Genomic DNA, 26,152 nt, shown 5'->3' with positions numbered 1-26,152 from the left:
GGCAGAGCGCGTAAAGTGGCCCCGCAAGGAAAGACGAACTAAACTTAGAGCGTCTCGATGTGTCTGACGATCATAAATCGCCATCGGTCGAGATCTAAACGCCGCCGGATGAAGGCCTCCTCAAGCCCTTGCCACCTCTCACAATCCCGTGATGCAAATAACCATCATCTAGGTCATGGACACAAACTTATATCGTCGCTACACCTCCACGTTGGACGTCTTCTCAAGACGCGTTCACTCAGAAGTCGTCCTCGCCGAGGCCCACTGGCTTCTCTTGACAATCACACCGATGAATAATTACGTTTAAAATCGCCAGCAGATTTCTCTGCACGCCATGTACAATCTTCATCAGTTTAACAAGTCGGCTTTTGCTACGAAATGTTATCCATAATAGAAAATATAAAGGAACAAAAAACGTCACTGTTTTTCACGTGTGCTGCTGCTCCATCGGAACGATTGGCCAATTCCGCTCGTGAGAGTTTGGTGGAAAGAAAGCAGAGAACCCACAGTAAAATCCACCGCGCGTACGAGGGGGGTGACATTCAGCACGGCCCATCTCCTGTCCCACCCCCGCAGCCCCTCACTCCTACAACTCCTGGCAAACCCTATTGGTCACCCATACAAGTAGTAACCAGGCTCAAACCCTGGTTAACTTGCAAAATCCAATGAGATCGGGTGGAGGCGGGGGCGTTTATGGTAATTTGGTTGAGGGCAAATGAAATGTGAAATGGGAAAAGCGTGGATTGCAAATGCTATTTTGTAATGGACACACGTTCACCGTTGACTTCAGCCGTGTCACCTTTACTAACGTGATTATGCATCTTAATGGATTTGTTTACGTAGCATTAAATAAAAGAATTGACTTGCGGATGGATTTAAAGCCCCGTCAGCTGAACTGGTGTCTGCATCTCTCTCTGTCAGCAGCCACCTTAAATACATCCGTGAGTTTCTAAAAACATACAGACATGCGTTCGTATGGACAGTATATGGTATCCTTTCACCAAATTACCCTGAATGTTCGCCAAATCTTGTCGGATTTTGGATGCTTTCCATGGGTTGAACCCGGTTAGTATTCAGGTAAGAGACCGTGAGTTGTTGTACGCTGGGACTACAAGGTGATCACAAGAGGTCAACACAACAGACTGTTAACTCTGTCTGTGCGGACATGTGAGTGTTAGTACCCTCTACTATGAGTGCATTTTCTGCGGCTACTCCGGTTTAGTCCCCAAATGCTGATAACTCAATCGTAATAAATGCCAAAACATCTCGTACTTTTGATTCACCCGGACCTCCGATTGGCACAGTTGGCTACGTACGGTTTTGAAAGTAGTTCAACGTACAGCACATACACTGTAGCAGGAACCTCACGAACGAGTCTTGAGACTAAATAATTAACATCGCTCTTATATTATTAACCGTGCCTTTCTTCAATGTTCATGTATTGTCCTGTATTCATTCGGCTTTTTAAAAAATAAAATAACAAATACTGCATACGTTGTGAGAATAAACACATACCCGTCAACCCATACGGTTTAGCAATATTTTTTAAACAGGGAAATTAAGTTCAGGTCCATACGGTGTACAGCCGTTTCAATACGGGGGGAAAAAACCCCCATAATTTTTGTCTATTTGTTTGTGTTTCTCTCTTGTAATGGGACTCTTTGTAGGATGAACATTGAGATTTACAAGGGGCACGGGGTGACCAATAAAGGTCTGAATTGGTCTGTAATAAGCCAGGGCACTGATAATAAGTGGTTGACAGGTGTGTAAACAGCGCTGCGGTATTGTTACAAATATAAAATAAAGCACGTAAATACCAAATGCTATCGGAACATCTACCACGTCACTTACATCATCACCACTTGGCGCCACACGAGGGCGTGCAGAGCGAAGGGATTTTAAAAAAAAATATCCACGGCGTCGTGACAGTTTTACCACAAAATTGTCAACAGAATGGGACCCCTTTTTGCCAGAATCAATGTGTGAAAAAAAATCTAAGAGTAGGTTTTACCATTTCTGGCAATAAAACAAATTGTAAGATGTTCAAACACTAAAATATAAACCTTTTGCAAGGAATCAAACATGCTTGTTTGTACATAATAAAGGTTTTTGGGTTAGATCGCGTTTTTTTATATAAATGTGTCGCAACCCTCCACCACCCGACAGCCTACGTGATGCTTGATTTGTATGTTCACCACAAGCAGTGCGGTTAATGCAGACACGATTCCTCGTAAAAGGTTTCCACTTTGTGCTTGAACATCTTGACACCTGTTTTTATTTTTCTCCTCCTTGGTTCTTTCTGTAAAGTCACGTAGAAGGGAAATAATAAAATAATAATATTTTCAAATAATAATATTTTCATTATTTTATTATTTCCCTTCTACGTGACTTTACCGAAAGAACCAAGGAGGAGAAAAATAAAAACAGGTGTTAAGATGTTCAAACACGTAGAAGGGAAATAATAAAATAATAAAAAATATTATTATTTTATTACTTCCCTTCTACGTGACTTTACAGAAAGAACCAAGGAGGAGAAAAATAAAAACAGGTGTCAAGATGTTCAAACACAAAGTAGAATAATATTGTTTTTATTATTTTATTATTTCCCTTCTACGTGACTTTACCGAAAGAACCAAGAAGATGAATCCCTGCAGTCACGAAAGCTTTAAATCGAAATTTAACCTGTTTTATTGCCAGTAAGGGTAAAAACCTATTATTATTTTTTTCCCGTAAAGTTTATTGTCGTTCACCCCCTCAACCACCCGACCAGATGGTCACTTATACGCACGTCTTATTTTTATACACGCCGACATAGTGATGAAACTCCGACCAGCAAAGCTCATCCTTCGCACCGCCGCTGCTGGCTTTAGACGCCTCAAGACTGAATTTAACATCGACACTCAAAATGCTTTGAGCTTCATCTGGTCGTAAGCTCAGAGAGAAGATCCACACCGGCACGTATACATAATAACAATATTTATATATTTGTAAACGTGGCGATCTTGTTGGGTGGTGGGAGGATTAATGACAACAACTTTGGCCTAAAACTGCGACACTGCGCAAGCCTCAACAATCAGAATCAGTATTTATACTGGAGGAATCCGATGAGCTGTAAAGCTCTTTTTCACAGCTGTCCACCAGGGGCAGGTAAGAACGTTACAACAACAAACACAATACAAAACACATGATAGTAGTGCAAAGTAAAAGAAAGGTAAACCAATCACCGAAACACATACTAATACAACAAAACCATTCCCATCCCACCAGGCAAAGCCCACTGAGATATTAACTTATATTTCAGAAATGACCTGACCACAAAATGATCGGTCAACAAAGTGGCTTATCATTTGGACATTTAGAGCAGCGAATTAATCCACATAATCTCAATGCGTGTTTCTAAATATGGAAGGGGAAAAAAACGGAGGACCCGGAGGAAAAAAATCCACGCAAACTCCAAATATACAAGCGCCAGGATCGGGACAGAAGCCCCAACCATCCTGCATCCCAGGCAAGGAAGAGATCATCACACCTTAAATAAATCCAATATTCGATTAACCGACGCATTGTTACACAACTACCTGGTACTTTGCACTCGGCCAAAAGTTCCCCGAGGTCTTTGGTTTTTAATCTTTTGTTACCGCAAGGAATTTTTTTTTTCGTAAAATGTGTGTGTGTGTTTTTTTTACGTGCGGCAAAAGTTCCGTGGCATAAAGCCGGCCGCACATTTAAATAGAAAACTTCGCAAAAATGGTACACCGTACTGTATGCGTGTAACCTCAGTCACATGTGAAAATTCGCATTTCTAACAGCGAATTAAAAAGTCAACGTATTCCCATCATCTAATTAATATTTATAAAGAGCACCTTCACTCAAGGCGCTTGGCATAGCTTAACAAAAAACGATGACAGTAGAATGATGTAGCTGACAACGGCATGCAACAAAGGATTGAAGATTGAGCGACGACATCAACAGAGGGGCACTTCGGGATTACGGGGAGGGATGGGAAGGAGCGGTGGGGTGAGGGGAGGGAAGTGAATGGATAGGAGGTGAGGCTCTGAGAGAGAAACGGAATTAGTACTTTCTGGTTCTTTCGGTACAGTCGCGTAGCTATAAAAAAATACAAATATACCTACTACGTGACTTTACAGGAAGAACCAGAGGTTATGGATTCCTGCAGTCACGAAAGCTTCAAATCTAGATTGAACTGAATGAGGTGAAGGAAGGGGGAGGGGGGCTGCTTAGTGAACAGGATTAGTGACAGCGTGAGAGAATGTCAAGCATTGAGGAAGGAGGCAAGCGTTCTTCGGAACGATGTCCAACGTTCGGACCTCAGTTCCAAAACAAGCTCCCAGCGAGGTGGGGCGAAACATGACACATCACGGCATACAATAACACGGTACAATCCGAAAACACAACCGTGCCAACCTAAGCGAAAGTATTATATAGATTAAGGGTTTCTCAAAATACAGTGCTGTACTTGTGACACCCCATGGCCCGTCGTTCCGAGAATACCCGTCTCGACTTAAAGCTTTCGTGGCTGCAGTAATTCACACTCTTTGGGTCTTTCGGTAAAGTCACGCAGATATATTTAAAATAATACGTGATACCCGTCTTCTTGTATGTAATTTTGCGTCGAAACTGGGACACCATCGGGTAAAGGGAGCGCGTCCTTTGCCCGCGAGATCGGCACTTCACCAGCATTGATTCAAGCAAGCCCCTGGCTGCTGATGAGACAGCGCAATGTCGAAACCGGTCCAGCATTTTGCCCGTCTTGAAACAATTCTGCTGAAGTGATGCACACTGCCAGAAGGCCGAGTGGTACGCCGACTGACGGTTTGTGTAAAAAAAAAATACTTTTCTTTTTTCACATGGACAGTTGGATATGTAAAGGAGACGTATCGTCTGCTTATTTATCCTGCACAGTTAGGCAAACTTTAAACAAACGTCAAATGCTGAACAGAATGAGTAATGACGCGATTCGCATTGCTTTTGCCGATTGTGCACTCTGCTCTAGCGCTCACACCCTCACCACCCCCCATCCTGTCTCATGTTTGACGAAAGGCTCTTGATGCACATCACTTTAACCCTTTCCCGGGTCCTGAGACGGCTGCAAGCGATTCAAAGCGTTCATTGTATTTGTAGGGGTGTAGCCGCCGCCGTTGTTTTTTTTTTAAAATACATTTCCCTCACCGCAGAGAACTGTAGTGACACATCCACACTCTGCAATAGCTGGCACCAAACTGTGCCACACACGTCCTCCTGCATGGCCTTGTGGGAGCCTCGGTCTCGATACGAAACGGGAAAACGATTGATCGCGTCCATGTGTCTCTCTCTGCATTTTGTCCAGCCCGCTCCAAACACTGCGGTTTGCACGATCACCACACGCAGCTTGGAAATCACAAGAAGGACACTGCAGCAGGGGCAGTCGGCGTGTGAGCAGGCATTACATAACACGTGGGACACAATCATTTCCACGGCCAGTGTGAACTTTGAAGAAAACAGCCACTGGCGATAAAAAATATATTGTGGCAACATTTTTAGGAAGTGGCAGCAGCTTGGGGAGGGCTTCATCCAACAGTGGAAAGAGCTTGATGGTAATAATTTAAGCCGCTGCGATGCAACGGGGATTCCGAACGTGGCTATCATTGTGTCTTCTATCTCGCGCTTGCGATTCAAGGCAACTACAAGAATAATAACTGAGAGACGAGGAACGCCCAACAAAGACCTCAGGTGCCTAAAATCTGTGAAATCGTAAAAGCAAAGGTGATAGAAATGTAACGCCACATTGCCAGGGCTTTTGCGTTCTCCCCCGCACAGCACTGGCTGTTGCTTCACATGAAACTCCGCCAAAGCGATAAACAAAGAAACTCGAAGTTCGAGTTTTTACATTGACAAGTTCAAACGCATACATTGGACACAGACCAAGACTTAAGAACAGCGGCAGTATGTTGCAATTGTCAACCGACTGACTTCCCTCGAAGCCCCGGCACTCTCTGCGCCAGTATACAGTACAGCCATATACACGTCTTTGTTAACCCACTGCTGGATGAGGGCCACCCTATACCATGTAGGTACAGACGCAGACAGCGCAGAAGTGCATTACAACAATGGATAGTTCCGAACTCCCCGCTGCTGCCTATAACAACCTGCGTTTGCATGGTGGTCTCCTATCCAAGGACTATCCCAGGTTCAGCCTTGCTTAGCTGCCGAGATGTCACGGGATGGGGGCGCATTGCGGGTGATGTGTTCAGGTCAGAATGCAGTCGCACATGCCTGTAAATGAGACTCATTCACACTTTTTCAGCACGATCATTGAAGAGTATTATTTTTTACGGGGTATTTTTTGTCATGGGAGTTTGTTTGACCATACTTCACCACGCTGGTCAGTCCAGGTTCACGACGGATGGTGGGGGTCAAGGACTGGTTCAGATACGAATGGATTCTGATGTGAACACAGTGGGCGGGTTGCCGGGTTCATAAATACAGTGCGCTAACCGTTGTGCCACCACTCCCCCACAGCATTATTACGTACACCGAATTGTATTATTCAGAACATAAACCTGCATCGTCAATCTTGCCATCGCGTAAACAGCTCGGTAGATATATTTTGGGGTGGAGCGGTGGTATCGTGGTGAGCGCACTACGCTATGGACTTGACGGCCTAAGCTTCGAATCCCAGCCATGGGTAACACCACTGGAGCGAGTTCTGTCTGAACTTGGGCTGAACGATTTGGGGAAAATATCTAATTGCGTTTTTTTTCTGACAGATATTGCGATTTTATTTGCGATTACATTTTTTTAAAAGTCAAGCTTCGAGTTCAATATTCACTCTGGAGCATTACCACGTGATACCATCAACATATGAACTGCTCTATATATTCCAATGCAAGGATGAGAACTTAAATATATATTAATCGCTTCCAACATGTACTTATTAACACGTTTTAATTGAAAGAGAATAAAACATAGAACAATTGTTAAGTTAAATAAATAAAGTTATAATAATAAATAATAAAACAATCCCAGCAAGAAAGTAATAAGACTTTTAAAATCGCAGCTTTTGCGATTTACTAATCGCATTGTTTCAAATTGCGGTTTCGATTTGAAATCGATTCATCGTTCAGCCCTAGTCTGAACCTATCCTGGGACCCCCACAACTCCCCCACCCCCTCCACACTGACCAGCGTGGTGAAGTATGTTCAGACAACCCCCAAGAGCGGCAACAGCATCAGGAGGCAAACGGATGTAGATTACTGTTATGACCATCTTAAGTAATTACATATTTGGGTGTCAAAGTACGCTCAATATCAAACTGGTGTAAAAAATAAAATTCCGAGCATGTTGGTGTGCAATTTTTTTTAGACCGAACAATTGTTTGTGCATATTCCACTCGCGGAAAATTTCATGACACATTTCCTCATTTCTCGCGGTTCAGTAGTGTTATCTGTGCAACAAGGGGGTCAAAGGTCCCTGAGCAAGTGTTTAACTTACACGGATAAAGCACTCCAAACAGGCAAGGGCTGACACTTCGTTAAGATTGTTCTAGAGCACTTGCAGTACGAGCCCTGTGACCCGAGATTGATTCGCACCCATGGCTAATATCATTGACAGATATTATCTGAACAGGTTCCTGGGAGCACCCCTCTCCTTTCACCAATACGCGCTGATGAGCATGGTGAAGTAAGGTCAAACAAGCCCCTTCATCCAGCAGTGGATTAACAAAGGGGCTGTAAGTTGCGCAGGTGATTTAAGATAGCTATGATGCCACGGCATTAATAACGAGCCCTAATAATCCTAAAGGTGCCTCAGTCTAGCTCTAGGAGCATCAGCAAATAACAATGAACACTGAGACTCTAAATTGTCCCTTTGCCCGGCTCTGCGAGCCTTAATATTTGTAAAGGTGCCTTCGTTGGCCTGAGTTGCAGGTATTAACACGAACCCATAACAATCCTAAAAGGTACCATTGTCTGGCCAAACATCTCAAATGCAGGATCCTTCTGAGAAAATCTTGAGCCTCAGTGATGCTCTCCTGGGTAAAGGAAACGATTAATATTACGTCTGGGTGTGCATGCAAATGTGTCACTTGGCATACACAGCTACAATGCATGGTTTTGATCATTTATATACATAACGTAAATGCAAGTTATGAAATGTATATTGGGTCAGAATAGGTCTAATTAAGCAACAGAAAGGGCATCTGTGGTGGTGGTGGGGGGTAACACATTTAAAGAAAATGATGAAATTCGGCACCAGTGTTGTTACACCGCCTGGATACTCAATAGCTTTGATGTTGGCCAAACGATAAACAGCAGCTTTAGCAGTGACTGGCTGACCGGCTCCAACCCACACAATGCTGCACGGGATTTCATGCAAAATAATCCGCATACTCGGAGTGAACCCGCGTTGACTGGGTGCTGAACTTGGCTGAGCAAGATGGTCAGGACGGCCCTTCCGTGAATGTTTTCACGCAAAGTCAAGTCAAGGTGTCTTCCTGCTCCTTTTTTCATTCTTACGGCTCATGCCTAAGGCCCACAGAAACTTTTTTCGGAACATTACAGCCGTAGAAAATAACCTACAAATGTTACAGCCCATTAGCCAATCCATTGCTGTATGAGCCGGTGGTGGAAAGCCACATCCTTTTGGCAGGGACCACTCACGAAGCCGGCTCTGCATTTATTTTGTGCTGCACAGAGAGAGGTGCAACGGTGGGGGGGGGGGGCCCTTGGCTAGACTACAGTAAGGCATTGTAATCGTTGGGATGGAGGTGTGATGTACGCAAGTTGAACTTCATTCACTCCATATGTAGCCAACCGTGCTAATCTGAAGTGCACGGGAAAGAACGACAAACTAAACCGCAAAAAGCGGTTCTAAATAAATGAGTTTACAATCTATATTTCAAAGTGCATAGCTTCAGCGGCTTGCTAATATCGGATGGAAGAGCGTTCCAGACGGCCGCAGAAGCGCATCTTGAAAGCGCGCGATGCAGTGACCGTCTTTGTTCCGTGGCTAGCCGATAAGCCGCTGCTGCGAGGATGACGGGAGTTCGCATGATGGTTTGTATTCCTTGACGAGATCAGCAAAAGGTGTTGTGGTTCATTTGTGGAAAGCACTTTGTGTGTAATGAGTCCGACCTTATAATGTGTGCATTGAGTTGCCGGGACATTGAAGCGCCCCATAAAAGCGGATCCTTAAATCGTTATCGCTTCTTATCCTTGGGACAAATGTAGAGGAACTTCTTGGGTGTCTGAAAATATGGCTAACAACCCAGACCATACAGCGCCTACTTTGGTACAGTACCCCAGTGGTTCCTAACCTTTATTCAGTAAGGCCGTGGGAAGTGGTTTGCCAAACTATTGCAGATAATACTACAGAACGATTTATTTATTTTTAAGTCACGAAAAACAGCAAATGCATTTTTACTGCAGAACTAGCAGCATCAGCCATCTGATTAATGTCTATAAAGAGAGCAAGTGAAATCGTTCCGCTGGCTTCTTAGTTAAAATTTTATGGCGCTTTTAGAGTAAGTTTAATTCAGAAAAAATGTATTGGTGGTACGGTGGTCCACACATATCCGTATATCTCATTTTTTTAAGGTTCAGTCACCCCCAAGTTCAGAATAGTTTGGATGCACTGCAGTGGAGTGCTGTACAGTATTACAAGATTTCGAAATAAGAATATATTTTATTAATATGACGGCTACAAAAACAACCCGCCGAGAAATATACACTGGAAAACAATTTATCAACGGCACGTTAACCACAGAAAGGGATGCGTACACACAATGGAAATTAATATCCTCACTTGTTTTAAGCGTTGTGCACTATTCATTTAGATTAGACTTATCACAGTTCCAATTCTAAGGAGATATGTTGCCATATTACCCACAAGCAGTGGCGTCACTAGGGTTGGTGTCACCCCCCCCCCCCCATCATGGACCTCCGCCCGTACCGTATATCACTGAATGTAATGGCAATAGTAGCGACATAGACAACTACCAAAATTTAAATTACACCTTTAAATTACAATATTCCCTTTAATTACTACTTCGTTCTCAAAAAAGTTATTGATACAGGTTCACAAATGCTAATTACCAAAATATTGTAGCTAAAACACCAGAAAATTCCACAAAATCGGCGACTTTTAAAACACGCGCAGCAACGAAAACAGCAGAGCGTGCAGACGAAACCACGTGACTCGAAAGGTCACCGGAGTTGGGTAATGACGCCTCTGACCGGAGCACCATTAGAAGGTTCAAAAAGGACATTAGCATAGAGTTTTAGCCTTGTAGGTATATATTTATACGGTTACATGTAAGCTGGGCTTACGAAAACAAATTTAGTTATAACTAACTACAGGGATATATTTTTTTTATGAAAAAAAAATTCTGCTGAAACACTGCACAGAAATTGTAGTCATTTTGGTGTCACCACCTCGAATTGTGTCACCCCCTCGCAACCCCCCAGAGACGCCACTGCCCACAAGTCCTATTATCCGAGGGAGCTGTTGGGTCCGCAAAAACTCCAGTTATCCGCGGTCCGATTCTTCGAATTATCCGTAATTTTTTTTTGTTCCTCCGGGATCAACGGCAACGGAGTAAATTACGGGACGATGTCGCGGTGGATAATTAGGATCCGCGATATTCGTCCAACAACATCATCACCACCGTGAATCAAAATAAAATCCTGACATCATCTAGGGTGGCGATTCATGTACAAAGACTAAAGTGTAAAACGCGTCCGTCCAAAGCAAAATATGCTGGCAGGCGCTCTGGAAAGTGTGAGTGCGCTACACGTGACCACCAATACACCTACACAATTTGAGCGTGTCACCTCCGCAATCCCGCCCTACCCATACTTATTTAACCGGAGGAATTCACCTGAAATGACACGGTACAGCAATTTGGTGGCAGTCTTGCCGTCTCAAACCATTAACAATCACCGCTGTCCCGAAGTCTCCTGACGTCAAAGACTCTTGGAAATGCCAACGCCCTTGGGTTCACCTAAATTCTACTCTGCAACGACCTGCTCGTACATAATAGCTCTCCCCGAAGGGCAAAAGATACCCACAGCATTTTTCACGCAACTACTTGCTGCCGTTTCTTGCAGATTTTAGTGGTAAGGAGATAGGCGTTGAGCGTCATGACAATTTCCACGCCTTGGAACTGTTTTTTTGTTGTATTTAAATCATCATTGTATTTCCGCACTTTTATCACGCGGTTATTTGAAAACATGGCAAGCGCTAAAAAAATATATATTAAACGGCTGTTTTAGTTTTAGTTTCGGTAAAACATACAAGAAATTACCGCACAATATTCGTTCCATCGGCTTCCCTGTGCAAACAGCACGGTAATCGTGTGTACAGTACTGTAGTTACATTTGTTAATAATTTAAATGATGCGTAACGATGCACAACCCTTTGTCAGTCCACTGCTGGATGAAGGGCTACCCATGCCTTTTGATGGAGGGAGTTGTTTGACCACACTTCACCATGCTAGTGAGTGCTGGTATGTGAAGGACTAGTACACAGATATGACTAGACGTTTTAAGTTAGGCATCGTTAGGAGTCGAACTCAGGTCTCCGGGTTTCTAGCGCAGTGCACTTAGCACGTAGCCAGCGCTCCACCCCATTACTTCATACCATCCTATTTAAAACAAAAAGGAAGGTGTAACGTTCATAATGCACATGGGATGGCATGGCCATCTGTGAAAATAGCTTCATAACGCATCGGATTTCTCCAATGTAAATATTCTGATTTAGTGGTCAGTTGCACTGAATTGAAAATATCCATGTCCTTCCTGTATACTGTCATACAATATAGTTACAACACAATTTAGGTGTATTTAAAGAAAGAATTACTTACATACTGAACATAGTTTGTACATAAGATGATGCAACCATGAATATAGGAGGAAGCTGCGCTTGAACAGGCAGTCCATAGGCACATTTGGCCACGGGGATGGACTTACAGACCATGGGGACATACATCCACTGCTGAATGAAGGCCTCCCCATGTTATTCTCGGTACCGTAATTGTTTAACCATACTAGGTGAATAAAAAAGGTGGAGGTCAGGACTGGTTCAGATATCACTTGCTATTGATGGTTAACGCCATTGTCTAACGAAATATAACTATTTTAATTTGAAAGCGACCTGGCCACAAATGATTGCTCAAAGAAGTAGCTTAGCATATGTAATTTTATACATCAGCCATATGCTCTAAAAGCATGTTGATTCTAAATCTGGAAGGACAAACCGGAGGACCCGGAGAATAATCAGTTGCACTGAATTGAAAATATCCATGTCCTTCCTGTATACTGTCATACAATATAGTTACAACACAATTTAGGTGTATTTAAAGAAATAATTACTTACATACTGGCCATAGTTTGTGTATAAGATGATGCAACCATGAATATAAGAGGAAGCTGCGCTTGAACAGTCCATAGGCACATATGGTCACGGGGATGGACATACATCCACTGCTGAATGAAGGCCTCCCCATGTTATCCTCGGTACCGTAATTGTTTAACCATACTGGGTGAATAAAAAAAGGTGGAGGTCAGGACCGGTTCAGAAATCACTTGCTATTGATGGTTAACGCCATTGTCTAACGAAATATAACTATTTTAATTTGAAAGCGACCTGGCCACAAATGATCGCTCAAAGAAGTAGCTTAGCATATGTAATTTTATACATCAGCTATATGCTCTAAAAGCATGTTGATTCTAAATCTGGAGGGACAAACCGGAGGACCCGGAGAATAATCTACGAGACCGTGGGGCAAGAGAACACGCAAACTCCAAATATACAGCAGCAGCAGGCGTCAGGGTCGGGATCGAACCCACGTCCTCCTGCATACCTGGCGAGGTAGTTAACATCTCCTAGCCACCCGTGGTTAGGAATTGAACTCTGTTTTTTTTCTGGTGAACACCGCAGTGGACTAGAATAAACTACAGCTGGAGTGCGTATCTGTGCAGGACCAAGCCTGCTTAGATTTCGACGTACGACAAGTTGTACGCATTCCAGATGAACCGGCCATAGGCCAGCCAGGCAAAAACAAAAATTCGGACCCCCCACCCCCCCCCCCAAAAAAACCCCTAAAAATTGCGATTCGCACTTGTTTCACAGTAATTTTCTGGTTGTCTTTTTGTAAAAGTTATCTGAAATATTTTTTTAAAACCACCAAGCGGCCAGCAACAAACAGCACGATAAAATGCGTGCAAATACCCGCGTCTTTAAACTTGTTTTTGTTAACACACACACACACACAGACCTCGAGCACGCATTGCTTACCCAGGTCGTTGTGTGGGTCCTCCTCTGCGCGTGTTATCTTAATTTCGACCTGGCCAACTTTGTAGTTGGAAACCGACAACCCGGGCCTCGAGGACGCTGCCCCATCCATCTCCACAGACCCAGCTGCTGTGGTCGGAGTTGACGCTGCGTCGCCGAACACTTTGGTAACTGCGTAGCACTTATGTCCCCCCTCCAACTTCACGGAGGTCTTCGTGTCCGTCCAGGTGACCAGCTTCTCCTTTTCGACCTTTGCCTGCTGCTGTTGCTGCTTCTGCTTCTTCTTCCTCGTCGCCGTCTCCTTCCCGGGGGATGTTTTGGCGGAGTCGACGTCTTCTTCGCTGTCACTGCTGGCGCCCAGGGAGTCCGAGCTGCCGTGGTGGGAGCGGAGGGACAGAGGATCGACCAGTAGACTTTCCCTCGACGGTGCCGGCGTCTCCTCGGCCGCGCCATCCGAAACGACTTCGTCGTGATCATCATCATCCTCCTCCTTCCTGTCATTCTTCTCGTCTTCGTCGTGGTCATCATCATCATCCTCCTCCTTCCTGTCATTCTTCTCGTCTTCCTCGTCAGAAGAGCGACGTTGGGAGTTGACGTTCTTCATCATCTTGCGCCGGGAGAGGATCGTTTGCCTTTGCTGCTTCGGCTTCACCACCGCCGCCGCCGCCACGTCGGATAGCCCAAGCGACGACGGCGGTGGTGGCGGTGGTGGTGGCTGCTCCCCCTCTACAACATTCGCAGCCTCGTCCCGCTTTCTCGCTCGTCCCCAGGAGGCTGCGTGCCCGGCTTGCCCGTCATCGTCACCCCGGAGGTCGTCGAGAGACCCCGTGGAGCCCGTCCATCGGCCACAATCGTACTGCTTGCTCTCGCGCGCCAGACACGTCTGCAGGTAGATGGCCACGAAGCGCTCCTGCTTGAGCTCCACTTCCAAACGTCGGACCGTGGCGCACGTGGCTTCCAGCTTGCGCGCCAGGTCATTGGTATCACCGGGCTTGAGCCCCAGCCGTGGGGGGTCACGGTCGGGGAACTGCGCCTTCCAAGACGACTCGAATTCGTCCGCATCCGAGCACCGCATCGTTATATATTTTTTTTTTTGGGGGGGGGGGTTGTTTGTTTTCTTAGCAACTTTTACTCACCGCCACACCTGAGAGAGACCTCACGCACACTCACCAACTGCGTGCAGCGTTGCCTGTGACTTCGTGAGCTTCCTGGTCAACCACAGCCCTGACTTCTTGGTATTGTGTAGTAGTAGTGTTGTTGTTGTCGATGATAATGATACGACAGGAATACGATCCTTGTTACGTCCCTCCAACCTTCCCCTCCCCCCGTCACCTCCCCCTCCCCTTCTCTCCACCAACCTCAATGAAAGAAACAACGTCCGTTTCTGCTGTTGTTCGGTAATAACAAATAAAACAAAAACAAAAAAAAACACAGACACGCAACGAGAAGTTGTGCTTAGTTTGATGAGCTCACGCACGTGCGCGTGTGTCTTTTAAGTTTGCTGCTCCGAAAGAGATTCGCTGCGATGCTCTTCTGCTTGAGTGAAGAGTGCTTCTGGCTTCTTATTATTCTTCTTCCTGCTTATTCTCGAAGGGAAGTTGACGTCAATGGTGGGTGATGGAGAGGTGGGTGGGTGGGGTGACTTACAAACTCGCACGCAGGTGGCGCTTTAACAACCACCAGCAACTACCACCACCTCGGAATTTAGCCGTAGGAATGTAGCAACGGGCGCGCCACCTACTTTAGGGGCCGTCCATAAATGACGTCACGCGATTTTTGACGATTTTTGACCCCTCCCGTCGTCGTCGTCACACGACGTCACAAAAAGTCAAACCCCCCCTCCTCAAATATGACGTCACAAAGCTCTGCCTCCCCCCCCCACCACCAAAAGCATATTTAAATTTTAAAAATAAAACATGCTTCAAATCGCTTTAAACTATTGTCATTGTAGCGCGTATTTAAAGTGGCGCTGCCACTCTAATGTTGTAGGAGTGTTGTTATAACAATTAGTGTTGTTATAACAAATCTATATTTAAAGTTGCGCATTTTGATGTGACGTCACATTTCTCAAACTCCCACCCCCCACCCTCTCGTCACATATCGTCACAAATGTCTGACCCCCCCCGCCGCCCCTAGGTGCGTGACGTCATTCACGGACGGCCCCTGAATGCTGCGCTGCGCCTGCGTGCGTTCAAAAATTAATCTCGGTACGCGCACGTGTGCGTGTGTGTGCGTGTGCCAGGTGGATCATTGCCGCGCAGGATCGCGATGTTTGGTGGCAACGGCTTGGAGAGGACTTTGATCCAGCGGTTGATTGATCGCCGGTTGACGGCCGCTAAGTGCTGTTGGTTGTACGTTGAACTTCTTTAGCCGACCGTTGCTGATCGGAGGTAATTGTGTGTGTGTGTCGGTCCTTCCTCCCCCCCCACCTCGGCCACAGGTGGCTAGAGCACTTTGTGAACATTGGAACTTGCACAGGCGGGAAGAGAGTCCTTGACACCCCGACACAAGAGAGACGCGGAGACTTGGGGAGAGACAGAGGGGCATGGGGAGAGGGGACACGGACAGATGTGAAGTCACAGACACTGAGCTGGACAGAGGCATGGAGAGAGACACATAGAGATTGACAACACAGTGGCACCGTGTCACAGACACAAACAGAGGTATAGAGGGAGAGACACAAACATTGACCAGTTATAGAGACCCAAATACACGAGAGAGACAGACACAAACACGGAGAAAAACTCACAGCATTGTATTATTTTGGGAAAATTAAGTTAAACAAAAACATGTTTTTTTTTAATAATTGGTAACCTTGGATAGACAGTGATCTCGGTTTGAGTCTGAGCATGCACATCCCAATGCTTATTTGCACACCTTTCGTGCTTTGGTTCCATTCTCTCTGGCAATGTACATGCTTCTTTTCCACGTCATTGCAGGTGACATACACAATCGTGAAATACGTTCTTCTTTCGACACGTGTGCAGGAGCTGTATGGATTGTTGCATTCACAAGATCATGAGAAATGGCGACAGCTTGACGAGGCCCTCATCCTACAGCGGATAGATCATGACTATTGATGCCTGAAACCCAGATCTGTTTAAGAAATACGCTAATTCAGCTTCAAGAGCTTTGTTGTTTAAATGGTGATGCAACCGAGTGCGCGAAAAGTTCACGGAACGTGACGTAGAATTGGAATTTCCACCCAAAGGCTTAAACGAACATCTTCATGCCAGAAATGTTTAAACTTTTGTTGAAGTAATTAATGTCCTGTAGACTACACGAATGCAGCTAAATATGAACAATAATCCGACTCTAACGTCAATCTCGACGTTTCATGAGGGTCTTGCATTGTTTTGGTCAATTCCATTCAAGAGTGGTTACCTATTTTAACAACCTTAGATATGATGATTGTTCATCCCAATGAATATGACAATGATGATGCTAAGAATTACGATGCTATTCAATGTATGTGTAAAATGACTACAGTATTTCAGAACGCACATTTACTCAACAGCCCTCATTCAATCCACTGCTGGATTTCGCATGCCATGTGGGTCATGGTGTTTAATGGACCGCACTGATTCAACAATGACAATACTATGTTTCTGGTTTGATCCTGTTAAGGACTTGCCCGGCTACATTTTTGTAATTGGGTAAACGTTTACCGGAGTGCCGACTGCGACATTCTGAGCATACACTAAAACATCTGTACACGCTGTATATCCACATCACAAAGCAAACGAGAAAACACAATTCTCTCCGAATATGTTCCAGGTCGCTTGGAGATTGTAGGTGTAACCATTAGCCACAGCCATAACGAGAGGTATGTTGAATATTGTAGTGCCGTGTGTAGAAATTTTCCGGGTCATAGACCTAGATAGACATGCCCGGCAGAAATTTAAAAAAATGTAAACTCTGGGTGCATGGAGAGTATACTTCAGCTGGTCTCCCCATCATGGGAGAGTGACTTGAAATCACATCGAGATTAATCAGTAATTCCCTCCAGGGACTATTAAATACCACACACATGGTGAACACCACGAGGTGGAAACTATTGCGCCAACGCTTTGCCTTTGTACAAGAACATGGCATTTCACTGCTTGACAACCACGAGTTGAAATTAGAACTGCTTCAGCAATGGCAAACCTGACTTGTGAAGTAGTTTTGTTACACTTGATTCCGATAAATTACTGTATGGAAGTTTTCGTCTTTGCGCTATGGGGCCGTTCATAAATGACGTCACGCACCTAGGGGGGGAGTCAGACATTTGTGACAATGTGTGACGAGGGGGGGGGGGTGAGAAATGTGACGTCGCATAAAAATGCGCAACTTTAAATATGTAATTGTTATAACACTGTTATAAATACGCACTACAATGACAATAGTTTAAAGCGATTTGAAGCATGGTTTATTTTCAAAATGGAAATATGGTTTTGGGCGGGGGGAGGGCAGAGCTTTGTGACGTCATATTTGGGGGGGTCTGACTTTTTGTGACGCGGTGTGACGAGGGGGGGGGGGGGGGGGTCAAAAATCGTCAAAAATCGCTTGACATTTATGGACGGCCCCGATGCAGCTCTCCGTAGTGATTTAAGGTTGTACAGTGTTGTTCGGAACAGTCTAACGTTTCCGTTAAAGTAGGTGAGTCGTTCAGCATGGCGATTATTCTTGCAAATCAAACGTATTTTTTTTCTTACCTGGTTAAACAAAGTAAACTTTAAGCTTCATGTCCAACGTGTCGCTGCACATGTTGAGAACTAAATACCAAGACGTACCAAACGGAAAAATATATATTAAGAAATCCATTGTAAAGTCTAGTGACGTACGTGTGTAGTGGGTTCAACTGAGACGTACTCTTCAACCCGGAGGCAGTGTATTTTATTCTTTAACACAACCAGACAACTTAGCACAACGACCTAGGGTGGTGACCACCCTGGATAACTACGTGACAACTAACGTGGACCGGTGCTAACAAAATACTGCTCGGACCACGTGCTTTAAGACTCGCGGGCCGCAGAACGGAGACGAAGGGTTTCTTCTCCGGGGTGGACAGCCCAGAACCCTCTCGGGGTTCGGCTGATATTCTCTCCGGCGTGACCTGCTCCACCCCTGCCAACGCCTCCCTTCCAGAACCTTCCCGAAGAACCTCGGTTCCATCACGTGACTCTCACAGCCCCTTCCTTGGGGGCCCCTCTGTTGCCTTAACTGGTCACGTGTCCACCCGGGTCAACTAGACTGTCATGGCCTTGCCCGACCTTCCCTTCGGGTCGGCACACACCTTGCCCGCTCGGGCCGGTACTGCCCTTACAGCCTGGTGACATCCCCTTGATGTCATTACCCGCACAGCATGCTCCTCTAGGGCCGGTACTGCACCCACACCATGGTGACATCTATGAAGTCACTACACGTGTACAAAGGACTTTGGACCTCTATTTAGGCGCATGACATTCAGATTTTTTTTTTAAACCAGGCTCAGTGGAAAAGGTTCAAGTGCTTTGGGAAATGGTATTTGATTGTATCACCAGTAATCCTATGTAATACGTTAGCCCCACTTGGGGATCCTTGGTCAGCAGCCCCCACCCCACACACATTTAAAGATTACTGGTGTTGAAACAGAATTAACCTCACAAAGTTTACCTTCCTTCAAAAGAATTGTATTCATTAACACAAAAGCCTTGACGTAAGGTTGAGAGTACATACTCTTTGGGTCTTTCGGTAAAGTCACGTGCCGAGGCAGTCCGCCCGTTGTATTTTTTCACCTGAAGACGATTGCTTGCGTTGCGATCAAAACGTCGTGTTTTATTTTTTTTTCTATCTACGTGACTTTACCGAAAGACCCAAAGAGTATGAATTCCTGCAGTCACGAAAGCTTTAAGTTGAGAGTAAAGTTTTCTAGTTTATTGCAGAGGTCAATTCATTTGAATGTATTGACCGGGTAATTTTTAACAGCCTAAACCTTTACTCCCAATTCAGAATAGATTGCACTCAGAAGTTTGCATATTCATTTCAAGGTTAACAACAGACATTCCAAGTTAGAAAACAAATCAAGTTTTATTATTTTTTAAAAATGTATTTAACATGACAGATCTGAATGAAAATGAAAGCTAAACTCATCGCAAACAACTCAAGTATGTTTCAACAATGACAGCTGTTCTAAAAAGAGCTGCATGTGATGGGGGGGGAAACACGTAACGTATCTTCCTTGAAAAACAATGAAAACACTAAACACAGTTTTGACCCCAAAACAAACAGAAGCGGCAAAAGTATATTTTCCAAAATGTCAAGAAGTGTAATGATAATTGGTTTCATCATATATATGCCATCTTTAAAAATACCATAAACAATGAAGGTAAATTACAAGATGCTGGGAACAGTGTAATGTTTAACATTTGGCTTTATGGATACAGTATTAAATAGTATTAACGCTTCAAGAGCAATATCCAATTATACCATATAGTTTAATGTTTAAAAAAAATACATACAAAAGGAAAACTATATGCTACACAAAGTTGAATATCTATGGGCAGAGAGACGTGTGTCCAACTTCCAGGCAATATTACAGCAGCTGTCTTGATGAGGAGTGGCAGAAAGCTACCAAGCCGGAGCAGTGTTGGCCAGTCGTCGCATACGCCTGTGTAACAGAAGTGCAGGAAGAAGCATAAAAATAGTTAACAGCAGTTAAGAATATTGTAAAGGAACAGGGTACAAAGTTAATAAATATTACATGTTATAAACAAATAATACACACACATTTGTGTCATTACGTAAGTCTACGTGGTTTGAAGGCAGCATGCACGTGGATGCATAGAAAAGAACACAGTACAATATCCACTGCCCTCTGTTGCCGACCACGCAGCCTGATCGCCTATAACAACCAGTTAAATTTGGCGGTCACTTCAAATTACGGATCAGGCTGAACTTTGCTTCAGTACCGCAATTTCATGACTGGGCAGATTCCAGGTGAATAAATATTACGTGAACAAAAATACAGCATCAGTATAGCATTGATGCTTTGCCTATTTTAAGTACAGGACATGTGTATAACTGAAATGACTGATCTTATAAATTGGCTGTCACTAAGAAAATTACAAATATAATCGACTTGGTTTTCTTCATGTAAACTTATTGCCACAAACTCATACCGAGTGTTCCTGTCCTGGTCCCGAATCTTCTTCTCCATCTCAGCATCAGTGAGGGTCTCCAGGAAGGGGCACCAGGCATCGGCATCGCCAGCATTCCGGATGGCAATCTCCACTATCGGCAGCGGGTTCTCACTGAAAAAAAAAAGCACACGTTATTAATAATAATAGCGTGAGAATCGACAATGGCAATGACGAAACCACGAATACAACCCTAGGAGGATATTCACTTACGTGCCAAACACGTAACACATCCAATGGTTAATAAAACATTCACACGCACCTTTTGCAAGGGCGTGGCACCGACCTGAAGGCATACGTGCGCTGGTGCCAGCTGAGCTGGCCACGGATGCTGTAGGCAATAGTAGTGACAAACTCTCCACCCAGTCCCAGCTCCGAGCAAAGCCGGAGCGCAAACTTTTCCGGCGAGTTCTCCTTCTCTGCCATGTCCCATTCAAACTGATCCACCAGCGAGATGTTCCCCACGTGGATATTGAGCTGTTTACAAACGAGAGAGAGACAATCAGGTTAGATTTCATGTTCACAAAACAAATCAATGCACGGTATTCAAAGCATATGCCACTGGGGCGGAAAGATCTCCACTAGAGGAGCTCGAGAGAGCCCCTCTTGTGGCTATTTTGGCCTATTCTTCCACGCTGGCAGAGGTGGGAGCAACCAAACCCTTCACCACATGCAACCTGTCGATCGACTGTAGTGTACCCATTCATACTGCATGATCAAAACCTTACACGTGCATTTCAGAATTCGTAAAGTGGGAATTTCAGTAGGCCTTTTTCCATAAAGCCACCCACATAATTGTTATATAAAATGGTTTCTCACATGCTTAATTTTTCGAGTTGTGAATACATACCGCATATTTAATTTTAAAAAAAAATCTACCGTAACGAAATAAAAAGATAAAGATGCAGCCCTATAATTATCTTAAGTTACTGCTGAAGGAAGTGCTTCCACTAGACAGCCCCGAGGGCATTTGGCATACTCTTCCACGATGACCAAACATCCTGGTAGATGTGGGAATACTCACTTATAACTATCTGTGACAACTGTGGAGAACTACAAAGGTGGTTGCAAGCTTGCAAATGAAATACCTTGACGATGACCCGCTGGTCACTCTGGTCGTCGAGGATGCTGTCAGTAGGGAAGGCCTCCACTTGGCTGCGAATCGCAGCTGCGATGGATGGCACAAAACTCAGCGGGTTCAGATCCAGGTCGTCGCACAGGATCTCGGCAAACATCTCTGGCGTGATCAGCTTCTCTGGAAATGAAAACAATCATCATCACTGCTCTCATCTACAAAGCACACTGAAAACTAATTTCTTTAGCACTGCTTTTAGTGTTTCGTTTGTTGTCCTTCCCCCGCACTTCCGATCATAGCACGGTTGGCTACGTATGGTGCGAAAAAAATGTCACATACATACCACAGTTTTTTTCATCTGACAATGATGCATGTTAGCTGTCTACTATGCACTTAACAGGTCCTTGCAGGGTGGGCTGGTAGGAACATTGGAATTTTTTTTACACCCAACAGCACGAGATTTCACTTCGTTAAAGTATTGAAAGGGGACGGACGGACGCATTAATCTATTGCAGGCTGGTACACTCAGTTTACAACTTCGTTCCTACCAGTAAGAGTCACATATATTATCATAGTATGTTTTTTATTTGCATTTTGACTGCAGGTATTGTGGTTAATGCAGACATGAATCCTTGTAAAAAGGTTTCAGTTTTAATTGCCAGAAAAAAAGGGGAAAAACCCTATTCTTATAGTCACAATAGTGTTATATAATGGTGCAAATTGTACAATCATATTTATATTTTCTTTTTTTATTGTTTTATATATATTTTATTATTTTATTGTTTCCCTTCAACGTGACTTTACCGAAAGAGCTAAGAATATATATTTTCTTTGTTGGACAACATTACACAACAGAGACGTGTTCAATGTATTCAGCCCCAATATCATGGTTTGAGTCATAATAAAGTTAATGAGTTCTCACCATGCATGTTCCACGTAAAAGTGTCTCTGAGCTTCTGTCCATCGATCTCCATGTCCAGACGAATGGGCACCAGAATTTCGGACTGCATCGCGTTCTCATGAATCACTGCCGGGTCGTGGTCATCGAAACTGTCACACAAAATGTATAGTGCATAAATAGTTTTGTAATTGCACTTTCCTTATAATTCAAAGTTCAAGATGTCACCATGGCCAAAGCTGTCAAAGACAACACGGCTCGCCAACACTTGCAATCTCAGATCCCACAAATGCTGCACAGTAGACCCATGACCTTCAACGATATGCCCTGACAGTATCCCACCATCTGCTCTGAGGCATTCTTCCTTAGTCACCAGACATGTGGGGACCATTCCAACGCCTGTCTCGGTCGCCAGCCATCCTCCACACCTGTCCTATCCAGTGCAAATGTGTTTTTCCTTTTATCTACAACAATTACATGCCGTGTTCCCTTTCAGACTTACACATTGCTTATCAGATCTTGGCATGAAATTATTTGCATTATCTAAGAAACCTGTGCACAAATGCTCACATCTTTCAAACTGCTTAGTCTCACTCTCTGAACCATGCTGTAATACAAACATAACTCCTAACTAAAATACCCTTCTATTTACACTTACCTCTCTTGACAGTTAGCACCAGTTACACCACAATGTAACCGTGTGCATGCACGTTTGAAAGGTACTCTTGATGGACAACGTACCAGAGCGGGAAAGTGCGCTTTTTGTCGCGGCCCATGCGGTTGCGGTTAATGGGCGTGGAGCAAGGCACTGCGTCGAGATGGTGAGAGCTGTTGGGCATCGCTGGCACCCACTGGTTCGGCCGCTTTGGCTTCTGCTCTCTGAAAAGTGCCGACGAGTCACTCATTAAAGAACCAGCCAAACATCCGGTGCAGGAAGCTAAACAAGCTGGTACCAAGCTGTCCGATGGATTAAGTGATTTTATTTGAAATAAATTACAATTGCAAAGGTGACTGAAGGCTTTGTAGGCTTCGTTCCTCAAGCACCGAATCACTTCTTTACATTAGGTACAGTGCTGTGCTCTATCCATTCGGCGGCGCACAACTCACCATGAACATAGTTCAAATGTTTTCATCACCTTATAGTTTGTACATAACACATTAATGCTAAAGCTGCCAAGCTTTTTTCCGGATAAAATGTCTCCTTGCTTTCCTCTACATTCCATAAATGAGTGCTGCCCGGCAGACAAATGTATTATGTTGTACGTAAGCATATCAGACATAAGGCTGTCTCAACTGCAAGGCAGCCAATGTAGGAGAAAAAAACTAAGATAGTTAATTTAATTGAGCTGACATAAATCAGGGGAACAAACTATAGCTGGCCACAATTTCTTCACGAGTTTATTCTCTTGCTGCATTTTTTAATTTGGTTTTGCATCATCTCACAGCTCACCGAAGGTAGGCAGGTGGCTCAGTGCTAATGGAGACTGCTTTGTATTTGTCATCATTGCCTTCCAGGATCTCCTCCACCTCGCAGGCCTTGAGCAATGTCACACTGGTGGCCAGGGTTGTGTAGCCATGGTCTGTATAAAACATCAACAAATGTCAAGCACGTGGAATGTTTATTCGTCAAAACATCTTCATTATGTTTATTCGTCAAAACATCTCCATTATGAATTTTGACACAACAAAAGATAGTGGCACCATGGAATTAGGTTGCAAATTAAAAAAATCTTAGCTCTCACCCTGATGATAACACTTATCAGGACTATAAGAATAGGTTTTACCAGGACTATAAGAATAGGTTTTACCCTTTCTGGCAATAAAACAGGTGTTAAGACGTTAAAACACAAAAACAGAAACCTTTAGCAAGGAATCATCAGGACTGTTAGGGTTAAACTTGTTAGAAAGCAAGGATAACACTGTTGAGCTAATCTATAGGTTTTGGGGGAAAATTTGGACTCGAATTTAATTTATTGTCGCCCACATCCAGTAGGCACCTTCACATCTGATAATCTCATCCCGCCATCGCAGTGTCTGTCTACATCTCTTCATCATTCCCTCCATTGCCCCCATTTACATTCTTAACTTCTCACATCTGTCATCCGACGTCCTAACCCGATGCACCTCCGATTAGCAGGGTTGGCTATGTACGGTGCGAAAGAAGTTCAACATACAGTATTTACATACATGCCCTGGGCTCATATTCATGCAACCATACTATCCTTGCCCTTGCACTGTCCCTATTCCCATATCTGTCATCTGACACGCTCCCTTTGCTCCTGCAATGTACCCATTCCCACTCCTGTCGTCTGACGGACTGCCCTTGCCCCTGCAGTGTCCACATTCCCACATCTTTCGTCTGATACGCTTGCCTTGCCCCTGCAATGTACCCATTCTCACATCTGTCGTCTGACGCCCTCCCTTGCCCCTGCAGTGTCCACATTCCCACATCTGTCGTCTGATGCCCTCCCTTGCCCCTGCAATGTCCACATTCCCACATCTGTCATGTGACGCCCTCCCCTTGCCCCTGCAGTGTCCACATTCCCACATCTGTCGTCTGATGCCCTCCCTTGCCCCTGCAGTGTCCACATTCCCACATCTGTCGTCTGATTCCCTCCCTTGCCCCTTCAATGTCCACATTCCCACATCTGTCATGTGACGCCCTCCCCTTGCCCCTGAAGTGTCCACATTCCCACATCTGTCGTCTGATGCCCTCCCTTGCCCCTGAAGTGTCTACATTCCCACATCTGTCGTGTGACGCCCTCCCCTTGCCCCTGCAATGTCCCCATTCTCACATCTGTCGTCTGACGTCCTCGCCTTGCCCCTGCACTGTCCCCATTCCCAACGGCTCGTCGCCTCACCGTGCGACGAGGCGACGATCTTCTTTCGCTCGTCCATTGTGGCCAAGCGGCGCCATAGCGATGGGTACTTTTTGTACAGGGAGCCCCTGAACATGCGCAGGTAATTCCCCACCTGCAAACAAACAGACGAATGAACGACTCAATGACACAAAAATGTACGTAACATTTTTTCTTCTCTGGTAACCAAAAACCCGACCTGGGCCTCTCCCCTTCAACTCGCAATGACCAGAGTGGTGAAGTATGGTCAAAAACCTCCCAACACTGGCAGCGGGGAAGTCTTTATTCAACAGTGGAATAAGAAAGGACCCAGACTCTACATTACAATTAAATGTAATTACCATACGTACGATAAAAAAAATATCCACAAATTACAATGAATAATGGCTGCGGCCTGGCGGTAACAGGCTCATCCACCGAGCTCGCCTGGCCACCCCGCGGGGAAACCCGTCCCGAACCTCGGCGGCCCATTCAGACGAGGCCGGAGTCCGAGCGAGTTGTGTCTCGGTCAAACGTGCAAGTATCTCCCTCGATCCGATCGGGGGTGAAATGTATTTTGTGTACGTCTGCTCCCTCACCTCGGAGCCGATCATGAACCATTCTCCGGCGTCCTCGAGTTGGAACTTAATGGGTTTGGGCCCGTACGTCCGACTAAGCGCCATTGTTCCCGCGTAGAAACAGCGGCGCGGATGAAGATGGCGATTCTGATTCCTAAAATGTTAGATTCACGAAATCGATTTGGTGAATCGATGAGCGAGTGTGAAGGCGTTTCGTTACGAAATGAGAATCAATTTTAAAGTGTGCGCAGCATTAAGTAAAAGGATTATCTTTGTGAAGGTGTTCCCCTTTTAGCACGCAGCGCATGCGGAAC

At 44.8% G+C, this 26,152-nt stretch overlaps 2 protein-coding genes and 1 long non-coding RNA gene across 6 annotated transcripts in view; 1 reads left to right on the top strand and 2 right to left on the bottom strand.

Annotated features, from left to right (window-relative positions):
- LOC116950195 (breakpoint cluster region protein) overlaps positions 1-15,030 on the bottom strand; it is a 131,625-nt gene extending 116,595 nt beyond the window's left edge. Inside the window, exon 1 of the mRNA XM_032967788.2 lies at positions 13,294-15,030. Within this exon, the coding sequence (XP_032823679.2) occupies positions 13,294-14,365 (1,072 nt within the window). The 5' untranslated portion in view covers positions 14,366-15,030. The remainder of the gene's footprint in view (positions 1-13,293) is intronic.
- Positions 15,031-19,322: 4,292 nt separating this feature from the next.
- On the bottom strand, positions 19,323-26,013 carry SMARCB1 (SWI/SNF related BAF chromatin remodeling complex subunit B1). Of its 4 annotated transcripts, none has more exons than XM_032967793.2 (9): positions 25,860-26,013; positions 25,219-25,396; positions 23,874-24,003; positions 23,165-23,302; positions 22,448-22,575; positions 21,539-21,705; positions 20,713-20,927; positions 20,433-20,564; positions 19,323-19,921 (listed from the first exon to the last, which is right to left on the bottom strand). In XM_032967793.2, the coding sequence occupies exons 1-9, from the start codon at positions 25,941-25,943 to the stop codon at positions 19,882-19,884; spliced, it is 1,212 nt and encodes a 403-aa protein (XP_032823684.1). In that variant the 5' UTR covers positions 25,944-26,013; the 3' UTR covers positions 19,323-19,881. The 4 variants fall into 4 exon arrangements, with proteins under 4 accessions (XP_032823684.1, XP_032823685.1, XP_032823686.1 ...); XM_032967794.2 differs by having other exon boundaries at positions 20,737-20,927; XM_032967795.2 differs by having other exon boundaries at positions 25,285-25,396.
- LOC142930373 (uncharacterized) lies at positions 21,703-22,537 on the top strand. Its single transcript, XR_012946337.1, has 2 exons — positions 21,703-21,925; positions 22,081-22,537. It is a non-coding gene; the product is annotated as an uncharacterized LOC142930373 (long non-coding RNA).
- Positions 26,014-26,152: the final 139 nt, after the last annotated feature.

The sequence above is a fragment of the Petromyzon marinus genome, chromosome 38 (assembly GCF_048934315.1).
Source record: "Petromyzon marinus isolate PM22_M1 ecotype Great Lakes invasive population chromosome 38, UKy_Petmar_22M1.pri1.0, whole genome shotgun sequence".
NCBI lineage: Eukaryota > Metazoa > Chordata > Hyperoartia > Petromyzontiformes > Petromyzontidae > Petromyzon > Petromyzon marinus.
This window is presented reverse-complemented; position numbering and strand designations above follow the sequence as displayed.

What these genes read in the sequence shown, in the direction of transcription:
- SMARCB1 (XM_032967793.2), bottom strand. Translation starts at nt 25,943, where the DNA reads ATGGCGCTTAGTCGGACGTACGGGCCCAAACCCATTAAGTTCCAACTC. An exon ending in ACCAGCGGGTCATCGTCAAG is followed by an intron (nt 20,928 to 21,538) that starts GTATTTCATTTG and finishes GTTTGTAAACAG; the next exon opens with CTCAATATCCACGTGGGGAA. An exon ending in GACCAGGACAGGAACACTCG is followed by an intron (nt 19,922 to 20,432) that starts GTATGAGTTTGT and finishes TCTGTTACACAG; the next exon opens with GCGTATGCGACGACTGGCCA.